The sequence below is a fragment of the Peromyscus eremicus genome, chromosome 4, assembly GCF_949786415.1.
Source record: "Peromyscus eremicus chromosome 4, PerEre_H2_v1, whole genome shotgun sequence".
NCBI lineage: Eukaryota > Metazoa > Chordata > Mammalia > Rodentia > Cricetidae > Peromyscus > Peromyscus eremicus.
In genome coordinates this window covers 61824119-61850890 of record NC_081419.1, presented here as the reverse complement: position 1 = coordinate 61850890, position 26772 = coordinate 61824119, and the positions used below count along the sequence as shown (strand labels likewise).

General features: G+C 49.1%; 2 protein-coding genes across 3 annotated transcripts; one reads left to right on the top strand and one right to left on the bottom strand.

Annotated features, from left to right (window-relative positions):
* The first annotated feature begins 391 nt into the window (after positions 1-391).
* Smtnl1 (smoothelin like 1) lies at positions 392-8867 on the top strand. 2 transcript variants are annotated; one of them, XM_059259223.1, is made up of 8 exons: positions 392-994; positions 1076-1102; positions 2086-2218; positions 2324-2375; positions 3357-3512; positions 3684-3798; positions 3964-4115; positions 8518-8867. In XM_059259223.1, the coding sequence occupies exons 1-8, from the start codon at positions 392-394 to the stop codon at positions 8660-8662; spliced, it is 1383 nt and encodes a 460-aa protein (XP_059115206.1). In that variant the 3' UTR covers positions 8663-8867. The 2 variants fall into 2 exon arrangements, with proteins under 2 accessions (XP_059115206.1, XP_059115205.1); XM_059259222.1 differs by having other exon boundaries at positions 392-1102.
* A 1353-nt stretch (positions 8868-10220) lies between these two features.
* Ube2l6 (ubiquitin conjugating enzyme E2 L6) lies at positions 10221-25004 on the bottom strand. Its single transcript, XM_059259221.1, has 4 exons — positions 24914-25004; positions 20538-20633; positions 14371-14557; positions 10221-10502 (listed from the first exon to the last, which is right to left on the bottom strand). The coding sequence occupies exons 1-4, from the start codon at positions 24938-24940 to the stop codon at positions 10351-10353; spliced, it is 462 nt and encodes a 153-aa protein (XP_059115204.1). The 5' UTR covers positions 24941-25004; the 3' UTR covers positions 10221-10350.
* Positions 25005-26772: the final 1768 nt, after the last annotated feature.

Sequence of the window (26772 nt, the reverse complement as noted above, 5' to 3'; positions counted from 1 at the left end):
TGTAGTTCCAGCACTCAGGAGACAGAGGCAGTAGAATCAGGAATTCAAGGAAATCCCCTGCTACAAAACAGGTTTGAGGCCAACCTGGGCTACATGAGACCTTGCCTCAAAATAATAGCAATAAAAAAAGTCATAGCGTACAGAAGGGCCTTGGGTAAATACCATCCAATATCAAGTCAATATGGCCCAACTGCCCCACTTTAGCAAAAGAAGCGCTCTATCCTTCATGTTACCACAGGGAGAGTGGGTATGTCGTCATGCCCAACTAGTTAGGGAAACAGGACAGAACCAGAGACTTCTTGACTCCTGGGCCAGGGCACTCAGTGGGCAGGGTCTGCACCTCATGCCGGGGTAGTGTGTGACAAAGTCTTCATGTCTTCTCTTTCTAGACATGGAACGGACAGAAAAGAGTCCCTCTGAGAACGGGACCACTGTCTCCCCAACTGCGGGGAATCTTGACACACCAGGAAATCAAAGCACTGCAGAGGAGGTGGCCAAAGGCCCAGCTGGGACAAGTGTCAAAGACCCTCCGGATGAGGCAGAACAGGAGGGTAAAGCAGCCCCCAAGGGGGCAGTGTCAGGGGAGTGCCCGGAGGACGCAAGTGTATTAGATGAGCTCAAGGTAGACCTGCAAGGGGAGGCCAGTGGGAAGGAGGAAGCCAAGGGTGACCTTGCAGAGGAGGAGGATGGGAAGGAGGAGACCACCGTGGCTTCCCAGGAAGAGACTGGCAGGAAAGAAGACACAACACCTGAACCCAGCGAGGTTAAGGGAAAAGAGGAGGCCACGCTGGCCCTGGAGAAGCAGAAGTCTGATGGAAAAGAGGCCAATCTGGACTCTAAGGAGAAATTGGATGTGAGTGATAAAGCCAAGCCTGAACCCAAGGAGGGTGCTGGGGCAGAGGTTACTGTCCAAGAGGCTGAGACGGAATCTCAGAAGAAGGCTGATGTGAAGGACCAGGCCACCGCTGAACTTCAGGCAGTCGATGGGAAGGAGGTCATCGATGGGAAGGAGGTCGTCGATGATGGGAAGGAGGTCGTCGATGATGGGAAGGAGGTCGTCGATGATGGGAAGGAGGTCGAAAGTGGCACAAAGGAGCTGGTGGTGAGTAGGGCAGAAAGGAGGGTCTCGAGGCCCCTCTTCCTCGGGAATCGAGGCCTCCCTGACTCCCTCGTTTGTTTATTGTTGTTGCTACTGCTACAAAACCCCCAAGCAGACCAATTTAAAGGGGGAGAGTTTTATTTTGGCCTGTGGTTTCGAAGGTTTCAGTCCTGGCTTCATTGCTTTGAGGTCTGTGATAAGGCAGAAATATGAAAGGGCAGGAGAGGGGAAAACTGTTTTCCTTACAGCAGTCAAGAAACAGGAGACAGAGAGGGAGAAGAAATCTCTGAACATAAGACATTCCCCTCACTGGGGAGATGGCTCAGTGGGTAAAAACTCTTGCTAAGAGGGCAGAAGCACCTGGGTTCAAATCCCCAGAACCCATGTAGGAGTCAGGCACAGTAGTACACATCTGAAGTCCCCGTGTGCCTGAGGGAAGGCCAAGACAGGAGAATCCTATTATACACTGGCAGACAACAAAGAGAACTGGTTTGAAAGAAGGAGGAAGTAAGGGTTACACCTGAGGCTGTCCTCTGACTTACACATGCGCGCACACACACACACACACACACACACACACACACACACACACACGCACACACACACTGTGGCATGCATGTGCCCATACTCACACACATAAATACATTCACATACACACACACACAATTGCAGCACACACACACATCACAAACACACATGCATCACATAAAAGATATGCCCTTCAAAGGCACCCCCCCCCCATGATAGATCCTCTAAGTAGTCTGTTGATGAGGTTAGAGTCCTCAGGATAGCTACCTCTCAGTAGACTGTGTGGCCACTTTCTATCCAAATCATACCTTGGGAAAGTACAATCTTCCTCCACCAGGTATCAAGATCCTGGGAGTGGGGATGGGGAAAGGAGATTGTGGCTCAGACTGCCTTCCAAATCTTTCTGAAGTTCTTAGAAAGCCTTGGGTAGCTGCCCACACAGATCCTGTCCACCCCAGGAGCCAGGGAGTCCCACTGAAGAGCAGGAGCAGGGTGAGGAAAAAGAATCAGAAGAAAGGACAGCGGTGATTCCCAGCTCCCCCGAGGAATGGCCTGAGAGCCCCACAGATGAGGGAACCAGCCTCAGCCCAGGTAAGGGAGAGCCCAGGGTGCTGCATGACTGCCCTGAGGAAGGATGCTGCAGGGAGCACAGGACAGACAGCCTCAGCTTCCTTCTGCTCTCTTCCTTCCCTCCAGATGGCTTGGGTCCAGACTCTACGGCATCTGGAGAGACCAGTCCTTCAGCCAGGTAATCTCAAGCCCTGAAGCTCTGGCTCCTCCAGTCTCCTGCTCCTTTTGAAGTCAACTGTCACCTCTCTCTGGGCCTCCCCAGACCTGATTTCCAGATATTCCAGGATTCCTGGCCTTGTATCTCAGACAGATCCCAGAAAACAAATGGAGGGAGAGTCATGGACGATGCCTGGCCTACCTCCTGCTCCGTGGCTGAAGCCTCTTCAGGCCCCACGAGTATTCGTTACAGCTCTCTAAGTGTCACCCATAAGAATGATCAGAAAGCCTGAGTCTGGACAATGGCTCTGCCGCTTACCAGCCAGGTGACCTTGGCTGTGTCCCTTAGTCTCTTCTCATCTGTGAAGTGGCTATAACAATTGTAAGGACCTCACAGGGTTATTGTAGGCTCCAGTGACTTGTGAGCAAAAAAGCGCCTGAGCACATAGTGCCTGCCTGACATATGGGAAGTGCTAGACAGACAGCCTTATTCTTCCATCGCTCACACTTCAGTCACTTCCTTGTCTCTTGGGGAAAGCTGACCAATGAATACTCAGCAAGCATTTGCGCAGCTTTGTAGTAAGTGGCAGCTACCTGACCCCGATCTTCTGTAGGCCTCAGAATCACCTTGTTAGGTAGGCATTCTTGTCCCCATTTTACAGACAGGGAAGCCGAGGCTCAGAGAAGTAAGGGGGCAGCCCCAAGATCACACAGCAAATAAGAACAAAGCCAGGATCCAAACTCAGGTCAGAGCCCAGGTGTGCCCTAGTTCTGCCCCCTATGGCCTCAGCAGACCACGTGCTCCCCAGAGTTAGCCTGAGTCTGTTTACTGTTTCTTGGCCCTTCCAGTGCTGGGCACAGGATGAGTGTGTGCACCAATTAAGCTTAACTGCGCAGGCCTGTCTATGGCAGTGACCTCTGCCCAGCCAGCCCCTCAGAGCTGTTCTGCACCCTGTGGTGTCAGTTGAACCTCCTTTCATGCTTCTGTGACCTCTCCATGTAGTGAGTCTTCGCCCAGTGACGTGCCCCAGAGCCCCACGGAGCCCCCACCCTCGGAGGAAAAAAAGGAGAGAGCACCAGAACGCAGGGTGTCGGCCCCTGCTCGGCCCCGGGGACCCCGTGCGCAGAATCGCAAAGCCATCATGGACAAGTTTGGCGGGTAGGATGCAAACCAGGAGTCAGGGTGGGCTGAGATTTCCCTAGGATTTGTGGATGGGGCTAATGGAGAGGGGTCTGGGGGCCAGTGGAAACCATCAAGGCCAGACACACACCTGTAGCCTGAGATTCCTCACAATGGGATGTTTGTGGTTTCTTGCCCCTCTCCTCACAGGGCAGCCTCGGGCCCCACTGCCCTCTTCCGGAACACGAAAGCCGCGGGGGCAGCCATTGGTGGTGTTAAGAACATGCTTTTGGAGTGGTGCCGGGCCATGACGAGAAAGTATGAGGTGGGCAGGGGCTGGGGATACAGAAGGGACAGGGGACACTTTTCTCCGGGGCAATAGTGTGGTGGAGAATCTGAGGGTTCGGATTCCAAAGGGTGAGAGAGGCAAAGTCCAGGCCCCCCAGCCCGGGGTCACGAAGGTCTTCCATTCCCTGCCTATCTGTCTCAGCACGTGGACATCCAGAACTTCTCCTCCAGCTGGAGCAGCGGCATGGCCTTCTGCGCCCTCATCCACAAGTTTTTCCCAGATGCCTTTGACTATGCAGAGCTGGACCCCACAAAGCGGCGGCACAACTTCACCCTAGCCTTCTCCACTGCAGAGTAAGCCTCCGTCCCGGGATGGCAGAGTCAGAAGGGAAGTGGGTGGCCTCAGAGCAGTCCAGGTGCGTGCAAAGGGTGCATGTGGGCAATCAAGCTAAGGCTACTGCCACACAGCCTTGTATCTGAGGGTTTTTTTTTTTTTAAGCAGCTTTGGGTAAATGGCTCAAACAGAGAAAACTGTGCTCCGTTGTGGCTTATACTCTAAATGAATAGACAGGTCATAAGAACATGCATGCAGATAACATACAAGCAGTGACAGGTGCCCTGAAGAAAACTCGAGGGGCCGAGGAGATGGTTCAGTTGGTAGAGTGCTTGCTGCACCACCGTGAGGACCCGAGTTCTATCCCCAGGACCCATGTAAAATGCCAAGGGCGGCATAGACAGGCAGATCCCTGGAACTTGCTGACCATACTAGCCTAATTGGTGACCCTTCAGTTTGGTGAGAAACCAAGACTCAAACCACATGATAGGCAGCTCCTGAGGTACAACACCCAAGGTTGACTTCGGGCCTCCACAAACCTGAACACGCATGTGCACATGAACACACATATCCAAAGAAAATTCGAAATTCAAGCAGAATAAGGGAGAGAAGAAAGGTAAGCCTTCTGGTTTGGGACAGGGGGAGTTACAGAAACTTGAGGTGAGGTTTTGACTCTGTAACCTTGGACACACCCACACCCCTTTATCTCCATGATGTTTCCCCTTTTACAGAGATAAGAACTCAGTAACATAATTAAGTCCCTGTAACCCGCATGTAACAGGGCCTAACCCACAGCAAAGCACTTCAAACACTCTTGGCTACATGACTATCATTATAAAGAATATCAGGGCTATTACGATAATTACCATTCACTCTGGGTCCTGGAGGGGCATTATTGCCGAGGCTCATACAGCCACATGTCAAGGGTAGCAGCTGCTGGAAGGGTGGTGTAAGGAAGAATGAGGCTGATGGAAGAAACTGAGACAAAGACAAGGCTTTGAACAATGGGTGTGGTGACACAGGACTATATTCCCAGCACTCAGGAGGCTGAGGCAAGAGGATCTCAAGTTCTAGGCCCACGTGGGCTATTCGGTGAGAAAGCCTATCTTAAGACAAAAGCAACCAACCAACCAAACAAACAGAAAAACCTGGTTGCCAGAGTGGGGAAAAGGGGTCTGGGTTCCCACCATCTTCAGCCTCCCACCTCCAACCTGGGCGATGACCCCAGAAAGAAACTTGTAAGCCACTGGTGGAAACAGGGTTGTGCAGGGAGTGTGGTCAACATGAGGGCAACTCAGGCCCCTGACAGACGGACAGGTGCTTTTTCTAAAGCCCACACATAGTGGTGTGTGCCTGTAATTTCAGCACCCAAGACTGAAGCAGGGTTGCTAAGAATTTGAGGCCGGCCTCATGTCTACAGTAAGACACCATCAATCAACAGCTAAGGCTGTACTTCAGTTTATAGGGTGCTTGCTTCCCGTGCACGAAGTCCTGCGTTTGATCACCAAATGTAATGGGGCACACCAGTAACCCTAGCTAGAGGAGCGAGAGGCACGAGAATCAGAAATTCAAGGTCATCCTTGACTACACACGGAGTTGGAGGTCAGCCTGTGCTACAGGAGGCCTGTCTCAAATAAATAAATATATAAACCCCAGGAATGGCAGTACCAAGTTGTCTGGCCTGGGAAGCCAACCCCTCTCGTCTAACCCAGGCCTGGCCACCCACCAGTGGGTAGGAATGTGTGTTTTCCTCAGGAAAATGAGAGTATTATATTGATCCATACTTCTCAACTGTTTTTTAACAGTAAGTTTTCTCAGACATTGGTTGAATGAGCTACATAGTATCCATATGAAGGGGAGACCTTCCAGTTTGTTGATCAGTGGCCAACTCTCTTTTTCCTAAGAGGGTCTCTGGGGACATGTCCTTAGGGCCATGGGACACATGGATGTCACTTAAAAGCCACCAGATGGCCGGGTGTGTAGCACATGCCTTTAATCCCAACACTTGAAAGGCAGAGGCAAACAACAAAATTCCAGCCAGACTCTGTATTCCAGATAGTCTCTTCCGTTTTTCTGCCGTGGGATGAGACGGTCAGCGAAAATGGAGTCGTATTTCAGCTCAGCGATGCTGAGTAAAAACTCCATAAACCAAGTAAGCACCTGCTGAGTGTTTGCCTGGACCCACTCACTTGTCCTCACAGGTGGAGGTGGGCAGAGGGGTTTGGGTCTTCCCAGGTCCTACAGGAGGACTGTGGCAAGGTAGGTATTATGTGACTCCTGGTCTAGCTAAGCTTTGAGGCAACAAAAGAGCGGGCAGCTCTGCCCAGCCAAACATCCTAATCTAGGGAGTGCAAGCCTGGTTTCCAGTGAGGCAGAGCCACGGAAAGGCAGAGGATGAGCTGAGGATGACTGCAGGCTTTGGGAAGCACCAGGCAGCTGAACAGGACCGAGGCTAAGGAGAATTATAGAAATGGAGAGTGGAGCCGGGTGGCAGTGGTGCATTCCTCTAATCCCAGCACTTGGAAGGCAGAGCCAGGCAGATCTCTGTGAGTTCTGAGGCCAGCCTGGTCTACAGAGTGAGATCCAGGACAGGCACCAAAACTACACGGAGTAACCCTGTCTTGAGAAAGAAAGAAAGAAAGAAAGAAAGAAAGAAAGAAAGAAAGAAAGAAAGAAAGAAAGAAAGAAAGAAAGAAAGAAAGAAAGAAAGAAAGAAAAGAAAGAAGGAAGGAAGAGAGAAGAAAGACAGGAAGGAAGGAAGGAAGGAAGGAAGGAAGGAAGGAAGGAAGGAAGGAAGGGAGAAAGAAGAAAGACAGGAAGGAAGGAAGGAAGGAAGGAAGGAAAGAAGGAAGGGAGGAAAGAAGGAAGGGAGGAAGGGAGGGAGGGAGAAAAGAAAGAAAGAAAGACAGGAAGGAAGGAAGGAAGAGAGAGAGAAAAGAAAGAAAGAAAAAGAAAGGGAGAGAGAGGAAAGAAAGAAAGAAAGAAAGAAAGAAAGAAAGAAAGAAAGAAAGGAAGGAAGGAAGGAAGGAAGGAAGGGAGAGTGGAGAATCATACTTGAGGTGCCAGAGTTTGAATCCCTACTCCTTTTTCCTAACTCTGAGGCCTCTCAGAAGTGATAGGTGAAAGGGGACCTCTGCCACAGCTATTGCCCTGAGCTCCTGATCCAGAACTCTCCTCTAGTTCTCAAAGGCCTGGCATGAATAGAAGAAATGACCAGTCCAGAGCCCCAGCGGGGCTTCACCGCTTACACTGTTGGAGGAGCCCTGCTCTGTTCCAGGCTCCATTGGCACAAAGGGCCTGCCTTTCCAGTGTTGGGGGAATAGCAGCGGCCCACACCCATGGGACTGAGGTTGAAGCCCTGGATGCAGAGAGCTCGCTTGTCCTATTCTTCAAAACCCTTCAGTCTGGGCCCCTCCCTCAGCTTCCAGGCCAGTGGCTTACACATCAGCCCTACTGTGGCAGCCCCAAGAGAGGATTTCCGCTGGGCCTTCTTGCTCCCACCGCCAGCATCCATCGTTGGCTGGCTGTGGCAGCCCAAACTGCTGAGAGCCAAGGTGCAAGAGGCATTGGACAGGCTTAGGGTTGAGTCCCAGCTGTTACACTCTCACCTTGGGCAAAGCACCAAACCCTCTGAGCTCAGTTCCTCCTCTGCTTGTTAGAGATAAAGAGGAGTAACCGAGACCATCTCCCGGGATCACCCGATAAGACACCTGGCACCGGGCAGGGAGGCCCCAGCAGCGATTAGGCCAGCTTATCAGCCTCAGCAGAGCCAGGGATATCAAGTAGCCTCAAAATGCAGCTGGGACGTTAGAACAGGAGGACTTGCTGGGTTCCCTGCAGTCTGGAAACACACCAAGCCGTCCTGCAAAGGACCTTTGCAAATGCCCTTTCTCTACCTGCTGTCCAGCACCCTACTACAAATTACCAGAGGCCCCCTCTAGCACAGAGTGGTCCTTTTCTGCTACCTTTTTCTCCCTAGCACCTCTCACCAATCTGATACCCCTTCTGCCTCATGTGTTGGATTACTTTGGCACCGCAGAGAGCAGTTTTGGCTATTCACTGCTGACCAACAGAAGACTGCCTGGCACCCAGTAGGTGCTTAACAAATAGGTGATCTAATTGAATGGAGCTGTTAGGGTTGCCGCACTCTAGTAGGATTCATGTTCTGTCCTCTGAAGTATTTGCTGTCCCTAATCCACAGCACTGCTGTCCTTATGTGCAAGAAGGAAGCTAATACAGGCTAGAACACAGAGGTTCCCATGTGAGGATATGGAGACCCAGGTCCATCTTGCCCCTGCAGGGGCCTCAGTCACCACACTCAACCCACCCTAGAATGGCTGACCTGGTGGCCTTCGCTTGCCTGGACCCATCTCCTTGGCTCCCTCCTCACCTTTGACCCTCTGCTCCTCATTCCACCCTCAGGAAACTAGCTGACTGTGCCCAGCTGCTGGACGTGGATGACATGGTGCGGCTGGCCGTGCCCGACTCCAAGTGCGTCTACACCTACATCCAGGAGCTGTACCGTAGCCTTGTGCAGAAAGGGCTGGTGAAGACGAAAAAGAAATGAATGGCAAAGCCGTGCGGATGGAGGAGGGGGGGGCAGCTGACAACAGTAGACTGGGCCTCCAGGCGTGAAACAGGTGGCACCGGTCTCAATGGCATTAAAAGAACTGTTGTAAAATTCCTCTCATTCCTTGATGCTCCCCGCACCCCAACCAGCCACATGTATGCAATAGGCGGTGGCCAAAAATAAAAAGAAACCCGCATTTGGAGCTATGGATGGCAATTTGCTCTCTCTCCTCCCTCTCCTCTCTTTCCCTCTCCCCTCTCCTCCTCCCTCTCTCTCCACTTCCCACAGTGGGGGAACTTCTAGACAGGAAGTAGACGACCTCTAGAAATCTCTCCAAACTTGGGCTGCTGCGACCGGCCAGTGGGTGGCGCTCTTGAGATGGACGACATTCTAACTCAATGGTTTCAAATAAAATTAATCCCTCCTACTCTGGCTGAAGTTTTACCTTGTGTTGTTCCGCTGTATCGAAGCTCAGTTGATAATAGAGGACTGGTCGGGCATATATGAAGCTGTGGGTTCATTCTCTAGCACCAAACAGGGAAGGATAATCAGATATGCTGCCAAGGCTATAGGAAAAAATGTGGTCTCTGCTGATTGACAGATGCATATGCCCAATTCACCGATGAGCTGTTTCCTCATCTGGAAAACACTGGTGTCCCTCCTGTAGACCTTTAGAAGGCACCTTGAGGATGTTCTACTCAGGGCAAGCATTCCTTATAATGTGTGGCGAATATCCACACTCTGTTAGTCCCCAGTCAGCCCTCTTTCTGATGAAACACTTAATCCGTGAGACTCAGAAGGTAGAAGGCACAGGCCACCAAGCCAGGTGGGTGGCCTTAGTTGAATTCTCAGGACCTACATAGTGGAAAGAGAAAACTGTCTCCCAGAAATTGATCTTTTACTTGCTCTCCCAGGCCATAGTGTGCTCACCAGCCCCTACACAAACACACAAAATAAATAAAAATGTAACAAAAACTTAAAAAAAAAAAAAAGCTATCCTCTCATGGAAAACGTAGCTGAACTCTGGAATTCATCTGTGAAGTAAATGGCAGACAAGCACGGGCATTTTGTGGAGACCTCTGGACTAGAGGATGGAGGTACACAAATCCCAGCTTGAGACCTAGTCCCCAGAAATGTAGCCAATCACAGAGCAAACCATCTAGAAACATGAAGTCCGGTTTCTGGGATGGAGTTTAGACCCTTCATTTTGAGACTCATCAGCGGAAAATAAAATGTTCAACACTTAAATCTGGGCACGCCTATAACAACTGTGGCTGATCTCAACCACTCAGCAGGGAATTTGACTCCTTCTGTGTGCCCAGCCTTCCAGCCACAGTCCTGCCTTCCTTACCCCTTGGTGCCTGGGCCCTGAGGCATTCAGTTTTCTGCCGGTTGGCCTGGAAGGTAGCCTAAGACGGAGAACTGGCAAGCAGGCCTGAAACTGGGCAAACCTAACTTCCGCTGGCTTTGGGAGCGGCCAAGGACGTGGGAACGGCACCTCTACAGCCATATGACTCGGGGAAGGAGCACACACCACACAGACCCTCCCCCATACACACACACACAGTAGGCACATTTATTGGTAATCAGCAGCTACAAAGGAAAACTTGAGCACAGGATGGTGCCAGTCTCTGATATCCATCCACTCAGCAGAAGATCCAGGCAGAGAGGCCTCAGAACCAGCCTTAAGAGGGTCGGTCCACTCCAAATTGAAGGGTGAATTCCTCTGCCTTCTGCCTGAACATCTCCGGGTTCTGAGTCAGGAGGTCAGCAAGTTCCAGACGCACAGGCTCCTCCAGATTTGGTCTACTCACCAGCATGTTGAGGGCCTCCAAGACTGGAGAGAGAGGACAGAGAAGGGCATCGGGGCCAAGGAGAACCGTGGGAGGAGGTTAGGGCCATTCATCCCCAGATTCTCCCGAAGCCCCACAATCATTCCTCAGGGGACCCCAAGAGGGTTCCACCACTTGGGATGGCTTCCTTCGTTTTATACAGGGTCTTGTCATGGAGCCCAGGCTGCCCTCACACCAGAGCTCCTCTGCCTCCTGTGTACCAGGATTACCAACACACCCCACCACATCTGACTGTAGGTCTACAGTTTTCCACAATTATTCGCCATGGCTTCAAAGAAGCTTCTCATGAGATAAGTGAGAGTCCTGGTCTTCACTCTCATCTTTTTCTTCCTTTTTATTATTCTTCTCTCATACAATACGTCCTGACCACAGCCTCCCTTCCCCCCACTCCTCCCAGTGCCCCTACACCATCTCTCTTCTCCCCCAGATCCACTCCTCCTCCCTTTCCCTTCAGAAAAGAGCAGGCCTCCCAGTGATATCAACAGGACACAGAATAACAAGATGCAGTAAGATTAGGCACAAATCCTCATATTAAGGCTGAACAAGGCAATCCGGTAGGAGGAAAAGGGTCCCAGGAGTAAGCAAAAGAGTCAGAGACACCTCACTCCCACTGTTAGGAGGAGTCCCACATAAAACCCAAGTTTAACAGCTGCAGCATATATGCAGAGGACCTATCTAGCACAGACCCATGCAGGCTTCTGTAGACCAGGCTGGCCTTGAACTCACAGAGATCCACCTGCCTCTGCCTCCCAAGTGCTGGGGTTAAAGGTGTGGGCCACCACCACCTGGCTGTTTCTGTTTTGTTTTTAAGATTTTAGTGTGTGTGTGTGTGTGTGTGTGTGTGTGTGTCTGTGTGTGTGTCTGTGTGTGTGTCTGTGTGTGTCTGTCTGTGTGTGTCTGTGTCTGTGTCTGTGTGTGCCCACATTTGTACAGATGATCTTGAAGGCAGAAGGGGGAGCTGGATCCCATAGAGCTAGAGTTACAGGGAGTTGTGAGGGGCCTAATGTGGGTGCTGGGAAATGAACTATTCTCAGCAAGAGCAGCAATCACTCCTAAAGGATGAACCATTTCTCAAACACCCTGGTTTTCTGTTAGATTGGGATTTCAAAGAAACTTTTATTTGGGGTAAAGGGGTTCTAAACTAAAGACTGAAAACGGTTCCCACCCCAGTGGCTTTCAATCTTCTCAACTGCTTTTGGGAACCTGGGGAGGTGGCATTCAACCCTCCAAGGCAGGTGCACAAATGTCTATGCCCTCATTTACAGCTCTGGTGAAGAGAGCATCCCAGGCCCCTAGGGCTCATCCAAGGCCCACTCCTTGTGTCTCCCCTGCCCTGGGGATCCTTGTTCTCCTAAATTAAGAATCCTGAGCAGGGCAGACACAGGTTGGCACCCAGGTTGAGTCCACAGACTTCAGAGCTTTACTGTCCAACGTGGTCACTACTGCTTACATGTTATTTAAGTTTAAATTCATGGAAGTTCGATACAATTGAGAATTCAGTTCCAGTTTCTTTAACCACAGGGGACTATGGTATTAGTCACTGGAGACACAGCCGGCATTCCCAACACTACAGAAAATCCTATTAATGCTCTAGAATCAGGTGTGTCCAACTTGGGGATCAACACAAAATTATGAGCTTACTTAAAACATGATATTTATTTTTGCCCTTGGGGGGTAGCTTGATAACACAGTTCTCAAGCATGAATTTTGCAGATGACAACTTTCTTTTACAATATCATTGTCTTAGGGTTTCTGTGGCTGTGATGAAAGACCAGGACCAAAAGCACCTTGGGGAGGAAAGGGCTTCTTTCAGCTTACAACTCTCAGGTCTCAGTCTGTCACTGTGGGAAGTCAGGATAGGAACCAAAGCAGAGGCCATAAAAGAACACTGTCTATTGGCTTCTCCTCACAGCTTGCTCAGCCTGCTTTCTTTCTTCCTTTTTTAAAGATTTACTTATTTATTATGTACACAGAAGAGGGCACCAGATCTCATTACAGATGGTTGTGAACCACACTGTGGGTGCTGGGAATTGAACTCAGGATCTCTGGAAGAGCAGTTAGTGCTCTTAACCTCTGAGCCATCTCTCCAGCCCTCAGCCTGCTTTCTTATACAACTCAGAACCAGCTGCCCAGGGGTGACACCACCCACAGTGGGCTGGGCCTTCTCACATCAATCTTTAATCACGAGAATGCTGGACAGACTTACCTATAGGCCAACCTTATGGAGACATCTTCTCATTTGAGAGTTCCCTTTCCCAAATGCTTCTAGCTTGTGTCAACCTGCCATAAAAGTAACCACCACCCTACACCCGCTAGATCCAGCCAAGCTCTGCCCCTCAGCACCTGTAGGGCCTTATTCAACAGCTTCACCCTTCATAAGCTTCAGTGTCTCCATTTATTCAATCAAGCTAATGGTGACACCATCTCATAGGAAGAGATGATGGTCCTCTGCAGGCAAGCGCTCTCTCTCTCTCTCTCTCTCTCTCTCTCTCACACACACACACACACACACACACACACACACACACATACACACACACACACACACACACACACACACACACACACACACACACACCACGGCAAAGTTTCTCAGTCACACCTGAAAGAGTATACCAACCATCTAGTATCTAGGGAAGCATCTCTTCATTCAACAGGTTCACCTCAGATTCACATTTTTATCACTTCTGATTTATTCATTTTAAAATGTATTTGGGCTGGAGAGATGGCTCAACAGTTAAGAGCACTGGCTGCTCTTCCAAAAGTCCTGAGTTCAAGTCCTAACACCCACATAGTGGTTCATAACGATCTTTAACTATAATCCCATGGGTGTGCATGCAGCACCCTTGAATGCCAAAAGAGGGCGCTGGATCACCTAGAACTGGAATTACAGATCCTTTGAGTGCTGGAACTGAACCCAGGTCCTCTGCAAAAGCAGCAAGTGCTCTTAACTTCTGGGTCATCTCTCCAGCGTCTATTTATTTATTTTTGACACAGGGTCTAATTTAGTCCAGGCACACCTCAAACTTGCTATGTAATTGAGGATTAACTTAAAATTAATTTATGTGTGTGTGTGTGTGTGATATGTGTGCACACTGACACAAGCTTGCCACAGAACTCGTGTAGAGGTCAGAGGACAACTTTGTGAGCTGCAGGTTCGTTCCTTCCACTGTGGAATATGTGGATCAAACCCAGGTTTAGGCTTGCTCAGTGTGGTAATATGAATGTAATTGGCCCCCACAAACTCATAGAGAGTGCCACTATTAGGAGGTGTAGCCTTCTTGAGGTAGGTGTGGCCTTGTTGGAGGAAGTGTGTCATTGTGGGGGTGGGCTTTGAGTTCTCCTATGCTCAAGCTATGTCTAGTTCAGTTCACTTCCTGTTGTCTTAGAGTCAAGATATAGGACTCTCAGCTCCTTCTCCAGCACCACATCTGCCTGCATGCTGCCATATCCTGCCATGATGATAGTGAACTAAACTTTGAATTGCAAGCCACCCAAATTAATTCTTTCCTTTATAAAAGTTGCTGTGGTCATGGGGTCTCTTCACAGCAATTGCTAACCCTAACTAAAACACCACTCAGCAAGCCCATTTGCCAGCTGAATCATCTTGCTCTTGTAGATGACCTTGGACTTCTGACCCTCCAGCTTCAACTTCCCAAATACTGAGATCCCACCCAGTTTATATGGTGTGGAGGACGGACCCTAAGACTTTATAAGACAAGCACTCAACTGAGTTACACCCTATTCCCTCGCTCTTCTCTTTTAAGCCTTTAACACAAATTAAGCCCCAAACATCCCCATCCAATAGCCCCCATCTACATCTGCCCTTCTTCTGGGCAAGGCCAGTCCTACCTTGGCAGGTCTTGGTGTAAGGCTTCCAGTTCTCAGTGCTGATGAGGGGCAGGCACACCAACCCATCCTCGCTGATGTTGGGGTGGTAGATCTTGGTGATGAATTTCAAAGAGGGAGGCCTAAGTGGATACTCTCTGGGGAAGTCAATTTGCAGATGGAAGGCCTTGAGGTGATAGGGAGGTTGGTCCTGGTCAAAGAGAAGAGACTGAGCTCTGTTCTGATGGTACAACTCCCCGAAAGATGGCTTTCCTCCAAAGGCTTTGATCTGGTTCCCTCCCTTCCTCATCCCAGGGTCCCAGATGTTCTCTGGCCTACTCCCAGGAAGAGAGGAGCATCTGGCAACTGCCTTAGAAATTAGAGGAAGGATAGAACCTGGGGTTTTTTGTTTGTTTGTTTGTTTGTTTGTTTGTTTGTTTTCGAGACAGGGTTTCTCTGTAGCTTTGGAGCCTGTCCTGGACTAGCTCTGTAACCCAGGCTGGCCTCGAACTCACAGAGATCTGCCTACCTCTGCCTCCTGAGTGCTGGAATTACAGGCGTGCGTCACCACTGCCTGGCGACCCTGGGTTTTATTCTGTTGTCATGAGTGAGACACCTTTCATCCCTGAAACTGTTTCCTCAACTAAAAAATGGGACAGAAGCCCAGAAAATCACACAGACAGCCCCGGTTAAGCTCAATGGGTCACAACACAAAACAAGCAGACATGTGAGGAAGAGCTGTGTAGGGCAGAGGGAAGGCGGCATGAGAGCAACCAGTGTGTGTATGAAACTCAAAGAACAAATTTACTAATTAAAAGTGGTGCAGATGCTGTGGAAAACCAGAAAGGAGGTCGCCAAAACTTCAAATATGATCCATCAATTCCACTTTGGGATATATTCCTCAAAGAATTTTTTAAGATGTATTTATTTTGTGTGTATGAGTGCCTGCATGCATGTAAGTGTACCACAGGCTCATGGAAGTCAGAAGGTGTTAACTCCCCTGGGACTGGAGTTACAGGCAGTTGCAAGCTGCCATGTGGGTGCTGGAAACTGAACTTGCGTCCCCTGCAAGAGCAACCAGGGCTCTCAACTACTGAGCCATCTCTCCAGCGCTCCCCAAAGGATTTCTTTTGTTTTTCAAAGACAAGGTTTCTCTGTGTAGCCCTGGCTGTCCTGGAACTCACTCTGCAGACCAGGCTGGCCTGGAACTCACAGAGATCTGCCTGCCTCTGCCTCCTGAGTGCTGGGATTAAAGGTGTGCCCCACCATAGCCTGGAGGAACTTTTTAATAAAATCATTGTATTATAATGAAGTCATAAATAAAAATATCACAGAGTTAAGTTAATATAGCCACACAAACACTTGCCCAGTCCTAAACTCTATACATCTCAATGAATTTCTATACAGTTAGAACAGCCTTTCTGAAGCCACACAACCTCCCTTAGGTTTTTGTGTTTTAATTTATTCTCTCATACAATGCATTCTGGCGGAAGCCTCCCCTCCCTCCACTCCTTCCAGTCTTGGTGGTCCTCCCTGCCCCCCCCCACATCTCCCCTCTCCCCCAGATCCAGCTGCTCCTGTTTCCCTTCAGGAAAGAGCAGGCCTCCCAGTGATATCAAAGAATTAGGGTTTTACACTTTCACTTTCAATTACATTTTTATGGACTTGTTCACCACACACAAAAAAGAAGAACCACGACAGAGCTGAAACTGAAAAAACAATCCGTTTTTTATTCTCTTTCACGACTTGTGTGTCCTTTTGTCTGCAGCATTCTGTCTGTCCTCATCACCTGATGTTACGCTTTCTTGGTCTCCTTTCTAAATGTCACGACGCTGTGCCCACCCTTACAGCTGTTTGCATGTACACACTCTAGAGTAGGTTCTGTACATGAGAAAGAACATCCTAATTGTTTTTTTGAGTTTGAGAAATCCCACTTAATATTATACTTTCCAAGTCCATCCATTTGCCTGCAAATTTCATGGTTACGTTTTCCTACTCAGCTGAATAATGACATTATTATAAGACAAATGAATAAAACAAGACACATATGGACAAAGACACATTATTTATCCTTAAAAGGGAACGACAGCCTAATACATGCTACAACTTGGATGAACCTTGAAGACATCACAGTAAATGAAATAAGCTAGACCAAAAAAAAAAAAAAAACACCCAAAAAAAACAAAACAAACAAACAAAAAAACCTGACAGCTACTGTATAGATGGCATTCATGTCAATACCTAGAATGGTCAAATCCTAGAAATATAAAACAGGAAAGTGTTTATCAGGTGCTGGAGGAATGGAGAGAGATTATCAAATATAGGCAGAATTTGAAACACAGGTTGAAAAGCTCTAGAAATGGAGGGGGATGATGACTACATAATGTACTTAATGCCACTGAACTCTTTAAACACGGTAAATGTTATTACTTTACAATGATACATATACACAAACAAAATAAACCTTTAAAAAAAAAAAAAACTAGACCTAAAGCTCCATGCCTATAATCCAAATGTTTGGAAGGTGAAGTGGGAGGCTGTTGCCTGGGCTACAGAGTGGGTTCAAGTCATCCTGGACTACACAGCAAAACTCTGTCACCAAACAAAATACAACAAAACCCAGGGACTGGAGTAAAGAAGAGTTTGGCAATGGCCAAAAGCTAGTACAAGAAGAATTTAGATCAAGTGAGCTGGAGTCTCCTGGGCACCTACCCTGGGCCACTCGTGACTAGGAATGGCCCCACATTAGCCTGTAGAGTGGAGTGCAGGCAACATGAAGACCCTGAAGCTACAGGGTCAGTTTTGTCTCTTTCACCCACAAGCAGTGTCTCTTAGATGAGTGACTGGACCTCTCTAGGTTTCCCTAACAGTAGATGTCTTCGTAGGGCTTAGCTGAGGATGAAGTAAGTTTATGTCAAAGGCCTAGAACAGGGTATGGCAGCACACATAGATGCACCAGTTATTATTGGTAAGTATGAAAGCCATGTCTCTCAACGTAAGGAAACTGTAGTTCAGTGTGTACATGCAATGCCCAGGTCACGGTGACTGTGCTAAAATGGGAACTCAGGATTTGACTCTACAATCCACATATGACCACCACTCTGTGCTCCCTGAAGAAGTTCCAGGGGCTGGAGATGTGGCTCAGTTGGCAGAGCATTTACCCAGCATGGACAAAGCCCTGGACCAGTTCCTGGCACCACATAACACAGGCTGTGACGGTGCACACCTGCCATCCCAGTGCTTGGGTGGTAGATAAGATGTTCAAGGCCATTCTCGGCTATCTAGGGAGCTTGAGGCTAGATGTGAACACATGAGACCCTGTAAAGAAGAAGAGGAAAGGGAAGGGGAGCGGAGACCAGAATGATCCCAGCACAGAGCTCAGGGTCCTTCACGCTGGTGCCAAAGCTCCAAACCCTTCCAGAAGTTCCATTATTGAAAACACAGGGCTAAGAGAGCTAGAACTACAGCAGTGGTTGGGCAGAGTCAAGTACTGTGTTTTGTTTTGTTCTGTTCTGAGTGCTGGAATGGACACCGAGACCGCACACGTGCTAGGCTCGTCCACTGTTACTGAGCCCTGTCTGTAGCCCCGAGCCAGGGTTCTGACTGAGTGCCTGTCTCTAACACACACAGAATGGAAACTGGGCTTGGCTGTGTTGAAATGAGACAGGGAGCAACCCCTGGGCAGATAAAGAAAATACCCAGCTCATGATCTTGATAAACAGAAAAGCCTGGGTCTATGAGGCAGACAAGAGTGATGCAGGACCCTCAGGGCAGAACTGGGTGTCTTTGCATCCTGTCTGCAGACTTCTTTTTGCTGAGCTCCAAGGTCTTAACAATAGATGAACGATGCAGACATCTGAGGCCCGAGGCCTTCTCCTGCTCTGCCTCATGCTACTGTGTGACTCTGAGCTTCTCTAGGACTCTCTCTCATCCGTAAAGAAGGTGGGCCAGATGAAGTTCACACTGCATCCCATGTTGGTGGAAAGACTGTTACTGCTTTCCAAACTCTGGGTTAAATAAAATTTTTTATTGAAACCGTCCCTGCACTGGTTAGGACGGAAGACTCTGGAGCTGGAAATGTAGCTCAGTGGCAAAGTACATGCTTTGCTCATGTGCCTTGGGTTCAAATCTTAGCACCACAAGCAAAAAAAAAAAAAAAGAGAGAGAGAAATGTAGGAAAGTCCAAGGCAGGAGGACTGCCAGGCTGAGCTACAGGGTGAGGACCTGTCTCCAATGAAGGAAGAAAAAACAGAAAAGGAAGGGGCTAAGGGAATAGTGTTTGCATTACAAACATAAGGACCTGACTTGGGTCCCCCAAATCCCTGTATGGGGGAAAAAAAGAAAAGCTGGACATAGTGTCACACCTTTGTAATCCTGGTGCTGGGGAGTGTAAGCAGGCGGATCCCTGGGGACTGACTGCTTAGCCTACCTACCCTACTTAGAAAGTCCCAGGCTAAAGTCCGGGGGGGGGGGTGGGGTGGGGGGGGGGGGGGTGGGGGGAGGACAGCATTTAAACTGACCTCTTGCTTCCACAGGTTCACAAAGGCAAGCATGGAGGAAAAGGGACAGAATTTGGGGGGGGGGGGATGAAACTGAATTCTGGAGCCAGACGAGCCCCTGCCCTGCCCCCTTATTCTGTGTAACAGTGGGCACATTCCTTGACTGCCTAGCTTTCCACATCCTCGTCTGTAAAAGGACGATGTCCTTCTTTAAGGTGGGTGAGGCTTCTCAGTGTAACCTCATGCCGTGTTCTTCAGACCGTGATCCATCTGCTGCGATTCTCTACACAGCTTTCCAAGGCCAGCGCAGCTGTGACCCGCTTTAACTGAAGGGACAGGTGGGCTGCCTGGATGAACATGTAAATTGAGACTAAGTCTTTCTGGGGCTAGAGGTCTGCTTATCTCCAAAGCCTCTTTGCTTCTCCTTCCCTGCAGGCCAGCTACTCTCTTCATCACAGCTCCCTAGAGTCTAACAAATGTCCTCCAGCCTCCTGATTGGCTGGAAAGGTGTTGGCACATCTGCCTGAGGACTCACCCACAGAGATCCTGTGACTTCACAGTCTCTCTCAAACATGCCCTGTCCTAATTTTTCTTGTGACTGCCCTCTTCCTTCTGACCTGCCCCTCCTCCTCACCGTCATCATCCCAAAACTGGTCTCCTGGAAGACATAACCAGAATCCATTTAGTGTCTTTTCCCCAACACTTGTGGCCCAGCATCTGGACAGCTTTAACCCAGGGGCTGAAGGACCTTGACAGGGCTCAGATGTTGGCCTAGCTCAAGCCTTCCTCCATTTTCCTGTACTACAGATTAGTGGGAAGGGAAGGAGAGACCATTGCACGGTAAGTACAGATTCTAAATAATTAGACCATCAGTTTTCTCCAAGAGCTTTGCTTAGCAAAGGGCTGTGTCTTTTGTTTGTTTTTTTGTTTGTTTGTTTGTTTTTCTTTTTCTTCTAGGTGTTATTTCTCAAGTTGAATCATGACCCTATATCAAAAAAAAAAAAACAAGGAGGTCTCATTTTGTCAGAAACAATATTAACTAAGCCTGGTAGCACATGTTTTTAACTCCAGCACTCATGAGGCAGTGCTCTGAGTTCAAGACCAGCTTGGTCTACATAGCAAGCTCCAGACCAAGCTACATAGGGAGATCGTATCTCAAAATGTGTGTGTGTGTGTGTGTGTGTGTGTGTGTGTGTGTGTGTGTGTGTGTGTGATTATTAAACTACCTTGTTTTGGGAGACAGGGCTTCCCACTGGCCTGAAAATCACTAAGTAAGCCAGGCTGCCTGGTCAGTGAGTTCCAGACACCTGTCTCTGCCTCCTCAGCTCTGGGATTACAAGCTCCTGCCATCACGTTTGACTGTTTACATGGGTGTTGAGGGCTGAATTCAGGTCCTCATGTTCACCAACTGGGCCTCCCCTGTTTTTGGTACTGTTTGTCTGCCGAACCTTCCTTCTTTGGTGGGCTTGGGAGCTACCTGTTTGAAGGAGAGATGTCCTCTTAAGTCCAAAGTTTCTGTTGGTGTGTTCATTAGTCTGACTGGACTTAGGAGCAACTGGTCTAGAGACAGAACTTTTAACATACACCACAACTCCAGGAAGAGATCCCAGGTCAAAGGAAGTTCTCACCTAGGCCTGACCCTCCCATCTAGCATAAGTCACCCCTACCCCAAAAGTTCCCATAGATACTCACAGGCAGCAGGAGCATGTGCCATACAAGCACGTTGGCATCATCGCTAGACAGGTCCCGCAGGTATGGTGGAAGCTTCTCCAAAAGATCCTCCAACTCCTGTAGGGGTCACACGGGGACAGTGGGCCAAGTGTTCATAACCTCAGCCCTGTACCCACAGCGCTGCAGCAAGCCCAAACAGGATATCGGAAGAACAGAAAGCAAAAGGTCAGAGCCTTTTGTGAAATATTTGTTTACACTATGTGAAGTTGTGTCACTGTGATTGGTTTAATAAAGAGCTGACTGACCAATAGCTAGGCGGGAGAGAATAGGCGGGACTTCCCAACAGATTTAGGCGTTAAGAGATGCTAATGAGACACTGAAGAAGACATTGGCACACAATACAGAGGAGAGGTAACTGAACATAGATTAATAAAAACAGGTTAATTTAAGTTATAAGAGATAGTTGGGAGCCAGGCGGTGGTGGCGCACGCCTTTAACCCCAGTACCCGGGAGACAGAGTCAGGCAGATCTCTGTGTGTTTGAGGCCAGCCTGGTCTACAGAGTGAGTTCTAGGACAGCCAGGGCTGTTACACAGAGAAATCTTGTCTCAAAAAAACCAAAGGGGCGGGGGGGGGGGGGGGGGGGGGAGTTGGGGAAAAGCCTAAACTAAAGCCAACCTTTCATAACTAAGTCTCTAAATCTCCGTTTCATTAGTTGGGGAAAAGCCTAAACTAAGGCCAACCTCTTATAACTAATAGTAAGTCTCCGTGCCATTATTTTTGAATTGGTGGCCCAAAGGAAAGTCCGACTACAGGAGCCCTCACTTAGGGAGCACTTAGCTGGCGTGAGACACAGTACTGGGTGATAAATGAATTACCTGATTTCATCCTCACCCCAGGTCTGCAGGCCCCAGCATAAGAATAAGCTCATCACTTCTCTCAAATATTGAGAATATGGGAGTAAGTTCTCCTAGGAGCCCTTCTTTCTGAAAGCAAGGTACTTAACTCTGTCTTCTTGCCCTCTTTCTGGAAAGTCACTGGGTCCAATTTCCTCTTGGTGTCTTCAGTAATATCTGCTGAGTTTCCAGCACAATGTGCACGGGTGGAACCAACGGCAAGGACATCACCCACCCACCCCTCCACCATGCCACACCGCCCTTAGGGTAAAGGACTGCCCCCAGTGAGGAACTCTACACACCACACATGGGAACCAGGGGATAAGGAGTAACCAGGCTTCTTAGAAATGTGGCCCAATCACTTGGGCACCCCTTCTTCATTCTCGCAAGAGCAGTTTACTGAGCATCCTCTGCTGACCCCTGACTAAGACAGGGTGCAGCCCTCAAGAATGTCTTTGGAGCAATGGAGGAAACGCAGATTTGAGGATGTGAATAGTGTGAATGGACACGTAATCAGGGAGGAGGGAAGAAGAAGGGGAGCAGGAATGCTTCACAGAGGTCGCACACTGTGAGATGGGCTTTGAAGAGTAGATGGGAGCCCGCCAGGTAGAAAAGCAGAACGCCAAGGCTGAGGGCCCAGACAGGACAAGCGTATGCAGGTGCCCCATGGAATACTAACATTATCACAGGAAAAGGGCTTCACGGCTAAGTACATTTGGGCAAGTTGAGCTAAACAGGTTCATCACTGCAGAAGAGCCCAAAGGTTGTGGGTTTGGTTTGGTTATTGCAGTACTGGGGATGAAACTAAGTGCCTTGAACATACTAGGTGGTACCTTACCTGAACCACATCCCCAACATGTCCGGAGTCCCCAGTATACCATAGCGCATCTGACCAAGGGACCTCGCCCCTGGGACTCCAGAGCTTCTCATTTTTAGAAGGGGGTGGCATTGAAAAACATTCACACAACAAGCAGCTCAGTCCTCTGGGACAACGACTAGATGCAAACTCAAACTCGTGTTTCTCATCCAGGGATGCATGTACCTACCAGGGTACATTTGTCAATATCTAGACACATTTTCCTCTATCACAAATGGGGTGAGTGCTACCACAGTTCAGCAGGTAAAGTCCAGAGATACTGATGAAACATCTTACAAAGAATTATCTGGTCCCAAGTGCCAACAGAGACAAAGTTGAGAAATGCTTGTGTAAACACACGCAGAGAGAAAGTTTCCCTAACCCAAGGGGCTGGGTGCGGGGTCCTTCACTGCTGTAAACTATCTGTACTTCCACTCCCAAATACATGAACTTCCCACATTTTCTTCTATCTCTCAGCCTCTCTTCCATGTCTAGCCACACCAACAAATTGCCTCCTGGGTCTTCCACTTAGAGCCATGACCACTCACTTGCCTATTCCACCTAACTACAACCATCCTCTTGGCAAGAATAAAGGTTTAGGTAAGAACATAGATCTTGAACGAGCATGTTCTGGGCTAGAGATGCAGCTCAGCTGGTAGAGTGTTTGCTTGGCATTCATGAAGCCCTGGGTTCAATTCTCAAAACTGCATAAAGCTTGATAAAGTGGTACACATCTCTGATCCCAGGACTTAAGAGATGGAGGCAGAAGAATCAAGAAATTAGAGGTTGGACTGGTGAGGTAGCTCAGCAGCTAGGTGCACCTGTTGCTCTAACCCAGAGGACCTGGGTTCAATTCCCAGAACCCACATGGTGGCTAACAACCATCTCTGTAACAACCAGTTACAGGGGATCCGATAGTCTCTTTTGCCTCTGCGCGCACCCGGCATACAGGTGGTTCACAGATACACGTGCAGGCAGAACACCCATGCACAGAAAATAAAAGTAATAATTTAAAAAAGAAATTAAAGATCACTGTCAGCTACATATCAAGTTTGAGGCCAACCCGGACTGCATAAAACCCTATCTCAAAAAAAAAAACCAAAAAACAAAAAACAAAAAAAAACCCAAGGGGAATTTTCTCTCTTACCACTGGGAATACTTGGATTTTATGTGCTTTCGTGAATTCTGCCATGACTTTCCCATAATTGCTGAAATCTAAGCTAGGACACACAGCTCCTCCCAAAGTCTGCTAGTAAGTCACCTGACTTGGAGGAACTGAAACTGAAGACACAAAGGCCCTTAATAGCCCTGTTGTGATAGAGTCTCGTCAGTCTAGAGTCAAATTCTGCCCCATCACTCCTGCTGAATATCTGAACAGCACTGTCAGCCAGGTTACTCTCTCTGATATCTCAATTTCCTCCTCTGCGAAATGGGAAGACACAATTATCTCACAGAGTTGCTCTACAAATTAGATAAAATAAACTGCCTGGCACTCAGGATTCTGGAGCAATACAAGCCTGTCCATCTCTTAGCAAGAGGTAGCGAGGACCCTCTGCCCTATTTTGCACCAGCCTCCAAATTTTAGTTCTGGGATGGGCCTGCTCTGGCCTTCTCCATCTTAAAGAATTTTCCCTTAAGGAGCCGAGGACAGCAGCCACCTCTTCTCTCCTGAAGCAGCCTTTCCCTAAATTCTGCAGACTGGAGGGGCCTTTGGGGAAAACTTCAAAGCCTGGGGTACCAGCCCCAGCCCAACAGCGTTTCTCCTCTACAATCTCCAATCGTGGCTCCATTCTGCCCTCTAGACATTCCTAAGGAAACTGACCCTTTTCCAATCTTCCAGATAGTATTCAGTGTTCCAGATAGAAATGAGCGCTCAAAGGGGATAAGATTTTTGTTCCTTTTCTGCCCCCTGCCGCCTGGCACTGGGCTAGTACGAAATAGGCATCTCTAGCAGACTGCATGCAAACCTACTCAGGGCATAAACTGGTACTTCTCATCCAGGGACTCTTCTGTATACTTTCATTCCAGGGACTGCCTATTCCCGCCCCACTGCCCAGCAGCATCTCTAGCTTCTAAGGCCTCGGTTAAGAAAGGTATCAAATTATGGGTCCATCCGGTAGGTGGCGCAACAGAACCCTTCCCGTGCCTGAGATACGCCCCACTAATTTCCAGCAGAATTGAAACTGAAACCAGTTTGGGGACGCTAGTTCATTCTCACCCCCTCCCCGGACCCCCACACACACACCACCACCACCACACACACACCCCAGTACAACTGGAAAAGTGGTGACTACTCTGTCTTGTGTGTCCCCATCCCGGCCCACAAACTCCAGCCCTACACACAAACACACCCCCACACACCCATACCCACACACCCACACCCACAAACACACATATACTGGCTCACAAACTCCAGCCCTGCACACACCACACACACACACACACACACACACACACACACACACACACACACACACCCCGACCGCCTCCTCCCACTCCTTCACTGGGAGAGGGTGAGGATGCCTGGTTTTCAGCCCACCCTGGTACCCCTAATAAACAAAAGCTCAGAGGTCAGCTGGGGGAAACGGAGGGAGTAGAGCATGGGGGTGGGGAGCACTAGAAAGGGGTCATCTTACACGGGCTTACCTTAGCCACTCGCTTGCTGGCTGTCATCTCGGGTCGGAGTGTGGGGCACCTGCAGACTCCCTCAGGTCCAGGCTTTCTGAACCACAGCTCCGGAGCCCCACCCACGCCCCGCTCCACCCACGCGGACTCCAGCTGCAGAGACCTGCTCCCCACCCCATCGGTGGATACCTGGAGGGCGCCGTCATCGAGTGCCCCAGGAACGCAGCTCTTTGCAGATCAGAGACTAAGTCCGCGAGGGCAGTGCTCTGCTTGGTTCCTGAGTCCCCCCGGGACGTCGCTCAGGAGCCGGAATGGGGTCCATCCCTAGACTTCATCATCCCCTCCACACCGAGAATACACTCGCCCGAAGTACAGACGATACACTCGCTGTGCAAACCTTAACTCTTCTGTAGGGCTCTCTGCGACTTCCGCAATGTGTTAGCCGGCCTAACCCCCTACCTCTAGAAAGATTCTCAGAGACCTGAGCCAAGTCATTTTGCCTTTATGGGCCCAGTGCCCAATCCTAAAAGCGAGTGGGGGGGACAGTGTGAACTGTATGCCCTCCAAGGACTATGAGAAATCTTAGATGCAGTCCAGCATTTGGACTAAGACACAGCGAAAGTTGCTTCTTTTAGGTTGCTTGGTGCTGAGCACCACATGAGGATGCTGTTGGACCCATTTGCTTTTAGTTTTGGGTGCTCTGTCGACCTTAAGTCCTTTACTCAGCAGAACACGTACAAAGTGCCTGCTGTATGGCGATTTGGGAAACAGATGGGTAAGAGAAGCCTCAAGATAGATTTCAGGAGCCTATTATGGTTTACCACCAGCCGATTACAAACTATGGACCTCTTGTGTGTTCTCATGAACAGCCTAGAGTCTCCCAACCCCTGCGCAAGGGCAGAGACCCCTTGCCCGAGCCCAAGTTGAGACCACGGTGGAATAGCAGCGCCCCACCCCCAAATATTGAAAAGCATCTGAGAGAAATTCTGCTGCTGTGATGAAGCTACTGAGAAGTCTACCTTCCCCACCTCACCCCTTCCAGCCTAGAAATTAGTCTATTTCGAACTCCAAATTTTAACCCAGTATGCCACATGGTTTTTTTTTGTTGTTGTTGTTGTTTTGTTTTGTTTTTCCTCTGTCCGGGATCCAAATGTCTGCCTTGCTTCATTTGCAGAACAATTCTGTTTATTCATTTCAATAACTTTAACCAGATACTTCCTAAATGATGGCAATGAACAGGACATCATCGGCAATCCCTAAATATAGGTAGGGGATGAGGGAGCAGGGCATTTGAACCCATTTCTAGTTAGTCTTAGTTAACAAGCACTTAATACCGAGTGCCAGGCACTATCCAGGGAACACACCAGACTGAAAAAGTGTGGTGACTGTCTTCAGAGAAGCTCTCAGGCAGTTGAATTTTTGTGTGTTTGTAGTTTTTTGAGATAGGGTCTCACCATGTGGTCCTGGCTGGCCTAGAACTCAGAGATCTGCCCACCTCTGCCTCCTGAGCACTGGGATTAAAGGCCTACATCACCACACCCAGCTTGGTGAATTTTTAATGATAATAATATAAAGAATCACTCAGTCCTCTGAGGATAGGAGACTCACTTGATCTCCTTGTGGAGGGGGGCAGAGGCCTCCTGGATGACAGAATCTAAGTGAGGGAGCCTGAATAGTTACCTGGAGGAAGAGCATAGAAGGAAGGCGTTCCAATAAGGGGGAAGGAACAGCATTGGCAAGGTGACAGACAGGGTGTGGGGAACCTGAAAGGGCCGGCAGTGGGAGCATAGTAGTCTGGTCGACCCTCCTTCTTCCTTCACAGCCTGCATCCTGATGTGAATTCAGGCATTCTGGGAAGGGTTCAGAACCAGCCTGTGAGA